Source organism: Phascolarctos cinereus, unplaced genomic scaffold (assembly GCF_003287225.1).
Source record: "Phascolarctos cinereus isolate Bilbo 61053 unplaced genomic scaffold, phaCin_HiC Scaffold_726;HRSCAF=1367, whole genome shotgun sequence".
Classification (NCBI taxonomy): domain Eukaryota; kingdom Metazoa; phylum Chordata; class Mammalia; order Diprotodontia; family Phascolarctidae; genus Phascolarctos; species Phascolarctos cinereus.
The window spans coordinates 255,717,390-255,731,734 of record NW_027556098.1 but is presented as its reverse complement, the minus strand read 5'-3'; the positions used below and the strand labels follow the sequence as shown (position 1 = coordinate 255,731,734).

Genomic DNA, 14,345 nt, shown 5'->3' with positions numbered 1-14,345 from the left:
TGAACATAAGGCTATCAGAGAAAAATGAGGCTAGATATCTTAAGAGAATGGCTGGTACCCATGTGTTAATGGTAAGAGTATATTTAGTGTAATTAACACCTACATAATGTCAGTTTGTTTTCAGTTAGTTTTGTGATAGTAAAATTGGCCACAATGGAGGCTGTCCAATCAGAACCTTGTACAATGGCTCATTACTCTCAGGCAATATTCTGTAGATACTGAGTATGTTTTCAATGAGCCTCCAGAGAATGAACATATATCCTAACAATTTTTTTCAACTATAAGTAACTGTCATTTTATTCACCTCTTCAATAGTCCATATAATGTTGTATTTAATTGTACAGTAGCAGGATAACAAATTTCTCTAGGACCATTTAAGGACAAAAAAATGGCTAAGTAAAGTAGAATTGTTTATTGAAACAGGGTTCTAAATAGGTGTATAGAATTAGTTGCTACTAGAAACAGAAAGGTCATTCTTAATGAACTTGGACTTACTTACAGTGCCACCTTTGCAAAGATACAGTAGAAACTGTGCAGTATATAATATAGGTTGCAGAAACTTAGCACTCACCTAATAACTATGAAAACATTATAAAATGGCCAAAATTATAGACTTTCTAGTCTTTGTAAACTAACAATCTCCATAGTACCTTAAACTATTCTTGAGAAAAACTGTTGAAACATTGTCACAGAGAATATTATTGCCCATAATCACCTGAAAATAACATCAATCCACAAAGATTTAAGAACATTTTAAACAGCTGTTGCATATTGATAACTCATGTGCTCCAAACTATGTGTAATAATAATAAAAATTCTACGAGGAGCCTAAGGAAGAAATTTTTTTTAAATGTAGTAACAGGAAGAATTACCTATTGTCCTGTTCATCTTTTCTGCTCCTAGAGTTGTCTCAATATCACTAGAGGAAATTGGCCTGCATCTCATTACTTTTATTCAGTTACAAAAATCACTTTATCTACCTGAATAATAGTAAACCAAATACTAAAGCTTAAAAAATGATGGCAAGATACCAACTTTTCCCCATAACTATCTAAACAGTTTATCAGAGCTGCATCAAACATAAAAGATGCAAAGAATAAATAAGAACCATAATTATATATATATATATATACATATATATATATATATATATATATATATATGTATTTCTTTAATGTTTGCTTTACATACATGATTGCATTTGATCCTTACAACAAATTGTAGGGTATTATTACCTGTATGATAGTAAATGAGTAAGCAAGCTGAGACAGGATAAATGACTTGCTAGAGATACATTGCCAGTAAGTGTTGGAGGTAGGATTTGAACCATTCTTCTTGATGTGTTATACCTAACCCTCTATCAAATGTTATGCTGGGACTATTTCCTAGTGTAAAAAACAAAGTGAGAAGTCTCTCTGGGCAAAGAAACCAACCTTTATTAAGAGAAACAAAGGTGGGGTCTACAGTCTGTCCAGTACAGTTTGAGACTCCCCCTTTGTTCTCCAAATAAAGATTGGTTTCTTTGCCCAGAGAGGCTTCCCACTTTCTTTTTTACAGATTGGCACCTGCAGACAGGATGGACTAAATCACGAATTGGACTCTGGCTCCTAGGACCCTCCAGTGAACGTTCCAGGGACTGCAGATCTGGCTCCTTTTCTGGAGGACACTGGACCTAGACTACTCTTTTCACTGATCCCTTTCTCTCCGGGCTCAGGCAAGCCTCCAACCTTAGGAGGATCTTGCTTTTCTTGCTGAATATTTCATCTTGATCTCTCTCTGGTTTCCACTTAAAGAGAAGGTTATATGTGTGGGGAGAAAGATTTTGCAGCATCAGAAACCAAACAACTGTAATTTTTGTAACTTTTCTTTTTTTTCAGAAATTAAGAATAGGACATGTCTGTTCTCCTTAAAGGGCCTGCTTGTGTAAGTGTTTGTTTGTACTGCATTTATTTTTGCTTGATGAACTAAAAAAAAAAAAACAGGCTATAAAAAATAAAATTTCAAAAAAAGTCTTCATAGAAGATGAGTTTCTCTTTTCTTTCTCTATTTCCAATGTTTGCCACATTGGAGGTTGCAGAGATAAAAGACAGGTAATAAATAATTTGAGATAAAAATTGTGATCAGGGATTCTAAAACTGTGATTTAAAAAGTCGGTGAACGTTTTGGTTTATAATGTACTTATGCCGTTTCTTTTGGCTTTCAGAAGGGAAAAGAAAATCTTAAAAGACAGAAATTAAGATAGAAAATTATTTAGAAACTAAATTTGCAAAAAAGGAAAATAATTGAATATTTCACTCTTTGTTCTGTTTGTCTCTGCTTTATTTGACTGGTGCCAGGTTTTAGATTTTTAGATTTTAGATGAGAATTTATATTAGGATTCCTGAGTAAGCCCTGATGGGAAAGAGATCTGACTGATCTATATAAGAGACAGACATAGGGAAGTTAGCTTGAGTTTGTGTGAAGTACACTGCACAAACATAGGTGGTGAAGACAGGTTAGTCTCTAACCCAAGAAACAAACTGCTAGGGCCCATACTTACAGGGTAACTATAAGCTGCCTGGTCTTACCTCTGGTTATCAACTGGTTAGGTCAGTTAGTGTCTTGTCACTGCAGGCAGTAGGATTTAGAATAGGGATTTAGTTAGGACTCTCTTTGTTATAGGTGAGAGGTGTAGCAAGGAGATAGGTTTAGCAGCCAGACAGATACTAAGCTACAGGAGTAGCCAGTAACTTCGTGGCTTCAAGGGCAGTTGCAATTCTAAATAATGGAGGAGATCCAAAGGAGTAAGGAGCATTATAGAATTGCTTGGAGGCACTGCAGGTAGTGTAGATGTAGGGACTCACTCAGTTCAGGTAGACAACAACTTAGGTTTTATTTAATAGTTTTTTTCCTTAAAAAAAAAGACAACAAAATGGGATCCACCCTTGTTAATTGCTCTGTGTGACAAATTCAGGCAGCCACAAGCTCAAGAACAAGCCACAGCTGACCTGACAAAGGATTGCTTAAGCAGCTAGGAAAATCTCACATAGGTCCCAACAGGTCCTTGTTTAATTGCTTATACTATATACATAGATATTGTCTTAATGTGTTGTTCTGATCAGAATTCTTGTTAATATGTCTATTTTTATTCTTTAACCAGTTACTCAAATCATAAATCAGTTAAAAGGAATAACTGGTGAACTTATTTTTTTCTTCTCAATTCTTTGTGATCACACTTTGTACATTAAGGAACTTTTTAGGTTAGTTGTTTAAACCATAAATACATTAGAAATAGTTGTTTTTTTCTGCTTAGAAACACTTAGGTTAGTTACTTAAGGTATAACTTTTTTTTTTTTGGTGGGGCAGTCAGTGTTAAGCAACTTGCCCAGGGTCACACAGCTAATAAGCGAGGCCTCATTTGAACTTAGGTCCTCCTGACTCCAGGGACGGTGCTCAATCAGCTATACTACCTACCTATCCCCGCTATAAGCTTTAAAAAAATAATTGTTAACTCTTTTCTTCCCTTCTCAGGTGCTTTGTGGTCACAGTAGGCAGCTCTGTTCTGTTGTGATTGTAGGATGTGTGAGGAAACTGAACCTATTATCTCTTTCTTTTGCATGTTAGAGAACCGTTTGACTAGCTACCCAAGCCATAGGTTTATTTGAATCAATTAGTAATTTTTCTTCTCAAGTAGTAAGTGAACTTTTACTCAAGGCATTGATTATTGATCTTTTTCCTTTCAATTTGACCATGGGTATCCTGGTGATGACCCTTTTCCTGACTACCCAGGTCTTCATCTTCTTACTAATCCTCATGATCCAGCATCTCTTGCCTTTTCTTCCCTCAACTCATCCTTGAACACCTGAGCTGCAAGTCACCCATTCAGAGCCACCTGAGCTATAAGCCACCCATCTATTGTTCCAGAGGAAAACTTTCTGTAATTTTGCGCCTTGGTGAGGGATTGCCCCCTCTGGTTTTGTGTCACCTATGGAGTATTGCCTTCTATAGAACTAAATGATATGCTTACCCTGTAATTGATCCAATTCTGAATAAATTGAGAAAATGATTGAAGGGGATAATTGAAAGGATAAAGACCAATCAACAATGCCTTAAATGCTTTGCTCTGTGTTGCCTTGCTATTCTTTTATCAGCTATAGTCATTAGCATAAGAAATAACTGTGATTTATAGTAAAAACATTGTCCTGGGTAAAAAACCTGTGTATAACCAAACTATGATGTAGTCACAGGGAAATTCCTGTATTAGTTAACTTTAGAAATGTAACTAGATCATTCTAAAGTGTGTATCTGAAGTATGTGACCATAATAATCATACCTATATATTACTCTTCATATTAAAATGATAAAGTAAAAAAGTACTGTGAAGGGTTAATTGAGACATCAAAGGGCTAATTGAGACATCATGGAAAGTATAAAATTAGGATGCCATGAAGTTAGGAAATAGTAACCTGCAAAATGCAATCTTGCAAGAATCAACTTCTAGAGGACTTTGTTGCACTATACGTGAATCAAGAGACCTATAAATAACTGTGAATTCTGTATCTCAGGGTCTCAGTCTGTACTTGGCAAACTGTAGACCTCACCTTTGTTTTTCTTAATAAAGGTTGGTTTCTTTGCCCAGAAAGACTTCCCAGTTTCTTTTTTACACTAGAATAGTTGAGAAGGGATAATGTCAAGGGCAAAAGTAGAAAATAGTTTTGCCCTGGAATAGGGCTGCCTCTTCCTCAGAGACTGGAGCAAAGGAAGATAGGATGTGTAAAGGTGTAGGCATTCTAAGGTATGGAGTGGGGGAGAAAAAGACACCCATAATGAATGGCCTTGATTTCCTCACTAAAATGAGAACTGAAGTTTTCAGCCAAGAGAGACTTGAGGAAAAGATTTGGCTTATCAGATGGGAGATGGAAGGAAGTAGTGAAAGAGGCACAGAGCAAGTCTTTGACTAGGTTTTCTATTTTGTGCCCCACTGATTAAGGAATGGGGACCTCAGTGAAAAGTAGCTTGAGTTCTTACCTGAAAATAGATATTTAGGGAGAGACTATTAGCTAAGAGTGAGTAAAATGAGCAGAAGCAAGAGAACATTGTATACCAAAACAGCAATATTGTTTTAAGAGCAACTTTTTACGAGTAAGTCATTTTGACTATCATAGATACTCAAATTAACTACAGAGGACGTATGGAGGAAGATGCTGTCTGCATCCAGAGAAATAACTGATAAATAGGAGGATGTATGGAATGATTTTACATAAATATACATATTTGTTTCTAATGTAGCCTTCTCTAAGGTGGAAGAGGGGAGGGAAAAAACAAAATTTATATAACTTTATTATTTGAAAGGAATTGCAAGTTATACAAACTGGATTTGCAGTTTTGTATGCAATCATCTTTTCTTATTATACTGTGTAATGAAGTAAATGAAATTTTTTTAAAAGGTAAAAAGAAAAAGCTACTGCTGCTGCCATTTGACTCTTTATAGAGAGTTGTACGTCTTGAGTCAGAAAATGAGTGCCAATTCTAGCTTTATCAGTTGCTAACTTTGACCATAGGTAAATCACTTTACTTTCTGTGTCTTTACTTCCCTCATCTGTTAATATGAGGTATTTGACCTGTATGATCTCTAAACAGTTCTTTTTATGCCTAACATGACCCTATGGTCACTGTGACATCAGTTAACAGTCATTGCAGGTGGGAGGAATCTGTGCTGAAGAACTGCTTTTAATGGCAAAACTACAGAGAGAAAATCATGAGTCCCGGGGTCTTTTGGACTGTAGCTTTTTCATCATCCATTCTTCCTCCTTTTCTCTTGCCAGAGAGATATCCCTTAGAGCAAATACTTTAAAAGGAAGAAGGAGGAGAAGGAGAAAGAGAAGAAGAAAAAAGAAATAATCAGTAAAACCAGTCAATACATTGGGGGAAAAATTGTTATTAAATTGAATTTTCTTTACCCACAACTCCCCAATCTTTGTAGAACAGAAGAAAGGATCTTCTCATATCTCTTCTGGTTATTTTATATCTATTGAATTATATCTATAAATATACATATAAAATGTAGATTGATAGATGTAAAATATCTATATCTATATAGACATGTCTACAGATATAGATATCCCAATCCCACCCCACCCCCATCTCTGTATATTTCACTTTAATTCATGAAAGTCTTTCTGTGTTTTATATTCTTCATTTTTGTTGTATCTTACTATTAATCTGTTCTCTAGGTGTGAATCATTGGGATGAGATTAAAAAAAAAACAAAAAAAATTTTCCCTTGAACATACCTTTTGTATTAAAAAAAAATCAAGATCGTATTTAAAAAATACATTTTATTACCTACCACAAAGACATATAAACATCAGCTATGTGGGCAACTAAGTGCTGTGGTGTGTAGAGTGCTGGACTTGGAATTAGGAAGACTGAGTTCAAATCCAGCCTCAGACACTTGCTAGCTCTATAACTCTGGGCAAGTCACTTAACCTCTTTCTGCCTCAGTTTCCTCCTTTGTAAAATGGGAATAATAATAGTACCTGTGTCCTAGGATTGTTGCAAGGATAAAATGATATAATAGTTGTAAAGTACTTTGTAGACCATAAAGCACTATATAATTGACAAATGCTATAATCCTTGTAAAGTCCTTATCATAGTGCCTGGCACTTTGTAGGTGTTTAATGCTTCTCCTCCATCACAGTGACAGTTCTATCATATATTCATCTTATATTCCATCATGTACATATATTTCATATATACATCATATATTCCATCATATTTGTATAGTCTTTCCCTAAATAATGTGCATCTACTTCATTTCCTGATGCTTTCTTTACCATTCTTTGATCAGTCTGTGTTGATATTTCTTTAAATCTTTCCTCTACAGATATTCTTTTTGTTCCCTATTGTTGTTGTTACTTCTCTTGTTTAGTAAAGATTTCTACCTCTAGCCGTAGATGAGAAAGAGAGCACCTTCTCTTATCTTCTCATTGTTTAACGATGTATAACCATTTATACCTTTCTGAGGTAAATGATTTAAGATGTTGATATGAAACTAATTTCTATCAGACTGTTCTTCAGCTTTCCCTGCATTTTTTGTCATGTTTTTAATGAAGACGGATAAGCAACTGTAGTTTTATTTTCCTATAAATGCTCAATTGAAGGGGCCAATATTGACATTAGAATAAAAGTAATTTGTGATATTTAAGAAATTTAATTGCTTATTTCTTGTAAGAAGAAGCCACTCAAACTCTTTGTTGAATCTTCCAAGTGGCTTTCCAGTGTTCTAAATAATAGCACACTACAACACCATATTGTTGACTTAAAATTTGGGCCATATTGGTGGAACATTGATCTAAAAAGGTAATAAAGTCTGAAGTCTCATCCTATTACCATAACTTGTTTATCACTTGGTCAGCAGATAGGGTTTGGAACAGGAAGGGATGTTCTTTAGCACCTTTTTAGTTTAGTTCCACCTCCCCCCTCCCCACCCCCTTTTCCAGATAATAATCTGAGACCCAAAGAGGTAGCTTGGAGTATAATTAGAAATACTTTTTATTTTCCCATAGTCATTTAAAATGATTGAGTAGTGGGGAGTGGTCATATGACCAACAAAATGGGAGGCTAGACATTTTCTCTGGTCCCTGCCAACTCTAAAACAAAACAAAACAAAAACCCAGAGTGGCATTATTCACTAGAGGGAGAGCAATTACAGCTGTAGGACAAGAAAGCAAGAAATCTGCCAAGACAACAGCCTTATGAATTATCTCTGGAATGGAAAATGTGATCATTACCTTATCATCAGTACCTTAGTACCTCTCCCCTGCCAGCCTTTTTGTTCCAGCGGGGTGCTCAAACTGACCTATGGGCTTTTTCTAGAGAGACTCTTCTGGTATTTACCATGCCCTTCCTATCCCTTACCCTACTACAACATGCAATAGGCATTGACTCTATCCAAACATATGAGGAAGAAAATGAGACAAATGGGCATTGAGCTTCCTTCCGCTAAGGATACCCAAAAATCACACTTAAGATTCCACAATAACACCCCCCCCTCCAGTCTTTCAAAAAGTGGCAGTTGATTCAGTCCAACCAGAGAAGGAAGGATTAAGAATCAGAACAAGTTATACTAGTGGTGGAAATCTCAGCCCATGGGAAGGGTGAGGGAGGGGAAGGTTTCACTGAAGAGTATATGATTGTAATGGGAAATGGGAACTTTATCATGGATCTAATCTGGGGAGAGTTGGGGCTTAGGGAGGCTGTTTTCTCTGAGGGAGTGTTGGGACATGGGTAACATCTTGTTTAAAAAGAAGAGAAATTGGAGGTCCTAAGGGCAACATGGCTTAGTCATAAGCAATGATTATTTCTTTAGCTATTTAAAATTGTTTTTTATTACTTCAAGGAGCATTTTGTAATTGAATTTATACAGTTGGAGTGAACAGAAAAATGGGAGGACATAGAGATGAGATCTAATGCAGATGGGAAGGAGAATGATTGTAGGGCAGGGCATAAATCCCACTATTTGGGACACAGGATAAATTTTTTTTAATGACTTATTGATATATTTTGTTTTATATATCACCAAAATTTCCACTTTAATATTCTTTGACTACTCTAATTCTAGTGCCTTCCCTCTGTTAATTATTTCCTATTTATCTTGTATATAGCTTATTTGTACATATTTATTTGTCTGTTGACTCCTCAGAACTCCTTGAGGGCAGAGACATATCTTTTGCCTTTCTTTGTTTTTGCATTATGTAGCCCAGGACATGCTGTTGTTCAGTCATTCATTTGTGTCTAACTCTTTGTGACCCCATGGATCATACTATCCATGGAATTTGGTTGGCAAAGATACTGGAATGGTTTATCATTTCCTTCTCCAGTGGATTAAGGTAAATAGAGGTTAAGTGACCTGCTCAGAGTCACACAGCTAATAAGTGTCTGAGTCCATTTGAACTGGCATCTTTCTGGCTCCAGGCCCAGTGCTTTTATCTACTGAGTCACCTTTCTGCCTACTAAGCAAAGACAGATTTACTGACTTGCCCAAGGTCACAGAGCTAGTAAGTGTTTGAGACCTGAGTTGAACTTATGGCTTTCTGACTCCAGACCTGGCACTTTATCCACTGAGCCATCTAACTTCCCTAGCGTAGTACATAGTAAGTGCTTAATAAATGCTTATTGACTGGGGAATGACTTTTTGTTTTGTATTTGTCTTATATCTTATTGTTAGCTATTTATATTTTAGATACCAAACCCTCATCTGAGAAATCTTCATTTCATAGAAGATTTTCCCCCCATTTGATTCCTTCCCCTATCCTTTTCAATTTAACGTAAGACAGATTATCTATTTTTATATTTTTAAATTGCTTTTATCCCTTGTTTGGCGAAGAATTCATCTTCTATCCAAAGCTATGAAAGATTTAAGATCTGCTTCTCTTCTAATTTTGTTATGGTATGATCTTTAATATTCAGGTCATGTATCCATTTTGAATTTACTGTGGAATAAGGAGTAAGATGTTGATTTAAGCCTAATTTATGGCAGACTGCTTTTCATTTTTCCCCCCATCACATTTTATAAAATAAAAGATTTATTTCCTAGGTAATTTATGTTTTCAGGTTTATCAAACACTGAATTGAATTCCATTATTTCTGACTCTTCTCTAATCTGTTCCATTAATCTAACTTTTGTTTTTTCTATTTTAATATTTTACTTATTTATTTTTAAAAACATTTTTATTTAAAGTTTTGAGTTCCATCAGTTCTTTCTCTGGAGGTGGATAGTATGCTTCTTCATTAGTCCTTTAAAGTTGTCTTGGATCATTGTATTGCTGAGAATAGCTAAGTCATTCACAGTTCTTCATCAAAGAATACTGTTGTTACTGTGTACAATGTTTTCCTGGTTTTGTTCACTTCACTGTGCATCAGTTCATATAAATCTTTCCAGGTTTCTGTGAAATCCTGCTTGTGATTTTTTATAGCACAATAATATTCCATTACAATCATATACCACAGCTTGTTTAGCCATTCCCCAGCTGACTTGGATTTCCAATTCTTAGCCACCACATAAAGAGCTGCTGTGAATATTTTTGTACAAATAGGTCCTTTTCCTTTTTTTTTGGATGTCTTTGGGATATAGACATAGTATCAAAGGGTATATGCACAGTTTTATGCTCCTTTGGGCATAGTTCCAAATTGCTCTCCAGAATGATTGGATGAGTTCACAACTCCACTAACAGTGCATTAGTGTCCCAGTTTTGCCACATTCCCTCCGACATTCAACATTTCCCTTTTTTTCATGTTAGCCACTCTAATAGGCGTGAGGTAGTACCTCAGACTTATTTTACATTTCTCTATCAATAGTGATTTAAAGCATTTTTTCATATGACTCTAGCTAGCTTTGATTTCATTGTCTGAAAACTATCTGTTCATATCCTTTGACCATGACATGTATTTTTATACTCAGTTCTCTATATATTTGAGAAATGAGCCCTTTATCTAAGATACTTGTTGAAAAATTTCCCCCCAGTTTTCTGCTTGCCTTATAATTTTCCTTATAATTTTGGTTGCATTGGTTTTGTTTGTGCAAAAACTTTTTATATAATAAAAATTATCTACTTTACATTTTGTGATGCTCTCTATATCTTCTTTGTTCCTAATTTCTTCTCTTATCCATAAATCTGACAGATAAACTATTCCATGCTCTTTTAATTTACTTATGGTGTCATCTTTTATGTGTAAATCATATACCCATTTAAACCTCTTGTTATACAGTATGAGATGTTGGTGTATACCTAGTTTTGGCCATACTGTTTTCCAGTTTTCCCAGCACTTTTTGTCAAATAATGAGTTTTTGTTCCAAAAGCTTGGATCTTTGGGTTTATCATATACTAGGTTACTGTGGTCATTTACTACAGTGTAATTTGTACCTAATCTGTTCCACTGATCCAGCACTCTATTTCTTAGCAAGTATCAGATTGATTTCATAATTACCCCTTTATAATACAGTTAGATGTTCAGTTAAAATGTTCTCCATAATAGTTGGACTAGTTCACAGTTCCACCTATAGTACATTAGTATACCTATTTTCTCACATCGCTTCCAAAATTTGCCATTTTCCTTTTCTGTCGCCTTAGCCGATCTGATGGGTGTAACATAGTATCTTATAGTTGTTTTAATGTGAATTTCTCTAATTATTTGTGATTTAGAGTATTTTTTAAAAAAAATTTTTGTTTTGTAGGCAATTGGGGTTAAGTGACTTGCCCAGGGTCACACATCTAGTAATATGACCAAATGTTTGGATTGAACCCAGGTCCTCCTGACTTTAGGGCCGGTACTCTATCCGCTGCGCCTAGAGAATTTTTTCCCATACAACTTGATTCCTTGGATTTCTTCCTCTGAAAACTGCCTGTTCCTAACCTTTGACCATTTATTATTTGGGAAGTGGCTCATATTCTTATAATTTTGACTCAGTAAGTTACATATTTTAAAAAATAAGACCTTTATCAGAGAAATTTGCTGCAAAGATTACCCCCCCACTCCCATTTCCTATTTCCCTTCTAATTTTAGCTGTATTGGCTTTGTTTGTAAAAACAAAACAAAACAAAAACTTCCTAATTTTTTGTCATCAAAATTGGTCATTTTATGCACCATACTCTTAGATCTAGAGATTTCACTGCTAAGTGTATACCCCAAGGAGGTAATTGACAAAAACCAAGGCATCAAAATAGTGATAATAGCACTTTTTGTGATAGTAAAGAACCAGAAACGAAAGTAGATTTCTCATCTATTGGTGAATGGTTAAACAAATTGTAGTACTTGAATGTACTGTACTATAAAAAATGATAAATATGATAAATATAGAAAAACACAGAAAGATTTATATGAACTGATCCATTGTAAAGTAAACAGCTAAAAAAGCAATATACACAATGACAGAAACAGAATGGAAAGAATTGCCGCAAAATAATCAAAATTCAATTCTGTACAATTATAAAGACCAAGATTGGCCTCAAAGAACAGATACAAGGAAACATCTTCCCCACTGCTTTACAGAAATTAAATTTGATGGATGTGGAACATTACATATAACATCAGATTTTTTTAATACATGTTGATTGGTTTTGGTGATTTTTTTTTCTGTTTCCCTTTTAAAAAAATTCTTTGTTATAAATAATGGCTTTCTAGGGAAGAAATGTAAGGGAAACAGCATGGAAAATGAAGGTGATATAAAAACAATATATTAGTTAAAATCTATTTTAAAATGATTGGGTGGTGCGGAGCCAAGATGGCAGAGTAAAAGCAATGACTTGCTTGAGCTGTCCCCCAAACCCTTCCAAATACATATAAAAATGGCTCTAAACAAATTCTAAAGCAGCAGAACACACAGAAAGACAGAGTGAAGCAAATTTCCAGCCCAAGACAAACTGGATGGTTGATCAGAAACGTATGTTGCTTAGAGCTGGGCGAGGAACGCAGTTTGGGTGTGGGCGTGCAAGGCCTCAGCGAATCTGGAGCAGGCCTCAGAGGACTAAATTGCTGGCAGCTGTGGCGATTCCAGACTTCTCAACCCATGAACACTAAAGACGACTTGGAAAGTCAGTAGGAAAAGTCTGTGTTTGCAGTGGAGAGAGAAGCGCAGGGTCCCAGCTCCATTCCCCGAGCGCCGCCTTGGGGCGGGGGCTGCCTCCTGAACTTCTGGCCCACACACTGAAGGGGAATCAAGTAGCTGATCAGAGGGGGATTGCAGGGATCTCTCTGCTGGTGTAGTATTCTCTTGCTTTGCCCATGCTTGGATCTGGGTCAGAGTTCTGGGTGGCAGTTCTGGGGCAAGGAGGAGCACTGGTGTGGTGGAGCTTGTAGTGGTGGAGAAGAGAAAACCCTCCTCACAGTTCCAAGACAGAAAACACTGCTTGTGGTCACTCATACACCAGAGCACAGGCCAGGAAACACCTCACCCTTGATCATAGCACCTTGGAAGAACTGAAAATTTTCAGGCCCCTAGAAGTATCTCTGAAAACAGCTGCAGAAAACCCCTGAAGCTTGGGACAGTACATTCTCCACACTGGAAGTGGACTCCTACCTTAACAATGAGTTTATAACTCAAGTAATTGGCTGGAATCATGAGCAAGCAGTGCAAAAAGAATCAGACCATAGAATCTTTGTTTGGTAACAAAGAAGATCAAAACATACAACCAGAAGAAGACAACACAGTCAAAGCTCCTACATCCAAAGCCTCCAAGAAAAATGTGAATGGAAGAGCTCAAAAAGGATTTTGAGAAGCAAGTAAGAGAAGTACAGAAAAAACTGAGAATGATGTAAGAAAATCATGAAAAACAAGTCAACAGCTTGCTAAAGGAGACCCAAAAAAATACTGAAGAAAATAACACCTTAAAAAAATAGCCTAACCCAAATGGCAAAAGAGGTTCAGAAAGCCAATGAGGAGAAGAATGCCTTAAAAAGCAAAATTAGCCAAATGGAAAAGGAAGTCCAAAAGCTTACTGAAGAAAATACTTCCTTAAAAATTAGAATGGAGCAATGGAAGCTGGTGACTTTATGAGAAATCAAGACGTTGTAAAGCAAATCCAAAAGAATGAAAAAATAGAAAACAATGTGAAATATCTCACTGGGAAAAGAACTGACCTGGAAAATAGATCCAGGAGAGATAATTTAAAAATTATTAGACTATCTGAAAGCCATGATCAAAAAAAGAGCCTAGACACCATCTTTCAAGAAATTATCAAGTAATACTGCCCTGATAGTTTAGAACCAGAGGGCAAAATAGAAATGGAAAGAGCCCACTGATCACTTCCTGAAAGAGATCCCCAAAGGAAAACTCCTAGGAATATTGTAGCCAAATTCCAGAGTTCCCAGGTCAAGGAGAAAATATTGCAAGCAGCCAGAAAGAAACAATTCAAGTATCGTGGAAACACAATCAAGATAATACAGGACTTAGCAGCTTTTACATTAAGGGACCAGAGGGCTTAGAATATGATGGTCTGGAAGGCAAAGGAGATAGGATTACAGCCAAGAATCACCTACCCAGCAAAACTGAGTATAATCCTTCAGGGGAAAAAAATGGACATTCAGTGAAATAGAGGACTTTCAAGTATTCTTGATGAAAAGACCAGAGCTAAACAGAAATTTTGACTGTCAGATGCAAGATTCCAGAGAAACATGAAGAGGTAAACAGGAAAGAGAAATCATAAGAGACTTATTAAGGTTGAACTATTTACATTCTGCATGGAAAGATGATATTTATAACTCACGAGTCCTTTGTCAGCATTAGAGTAGTTGGAGGGAAAAAAGTATGTGTATCTATGTATGTATAGATAGATAGATAGATAGATAGATAGATAGATAGATAGATAG

General features: G+C 35.9%; 1 protein-coding gene across 5 annotated transcripts in view; it reads left to right on the top strand.

Annotated features, from left to right (window-relative positions):
- CDK8 (cyclin dependent kinase 8) overlaps positions 1-14,345 on the top strand; it is a 140,805-nt gene that overhangs the window by 73,014 nt on the left and 53,446 nt on the right. Inside the window, exon 2 of one of the 5 annotated variants that reach the window (XM_078147071.1) lies at positions 1,878-1,923. The exons of the other annotated variants lie outside the window; for them this stretch is intronic. Within the exon in view, the coding sequence (XP_078003197.1) occupies positions 1,894-1,923 (30 nt within the window). The 5' untranslated portion in view covers positions 1,878-1,893. The remainder of the gene's footprint in view (positions 1-1,877; positions 1,924-14,345) is intronic. 5 annotated transcript variants of the gene reach the window in all.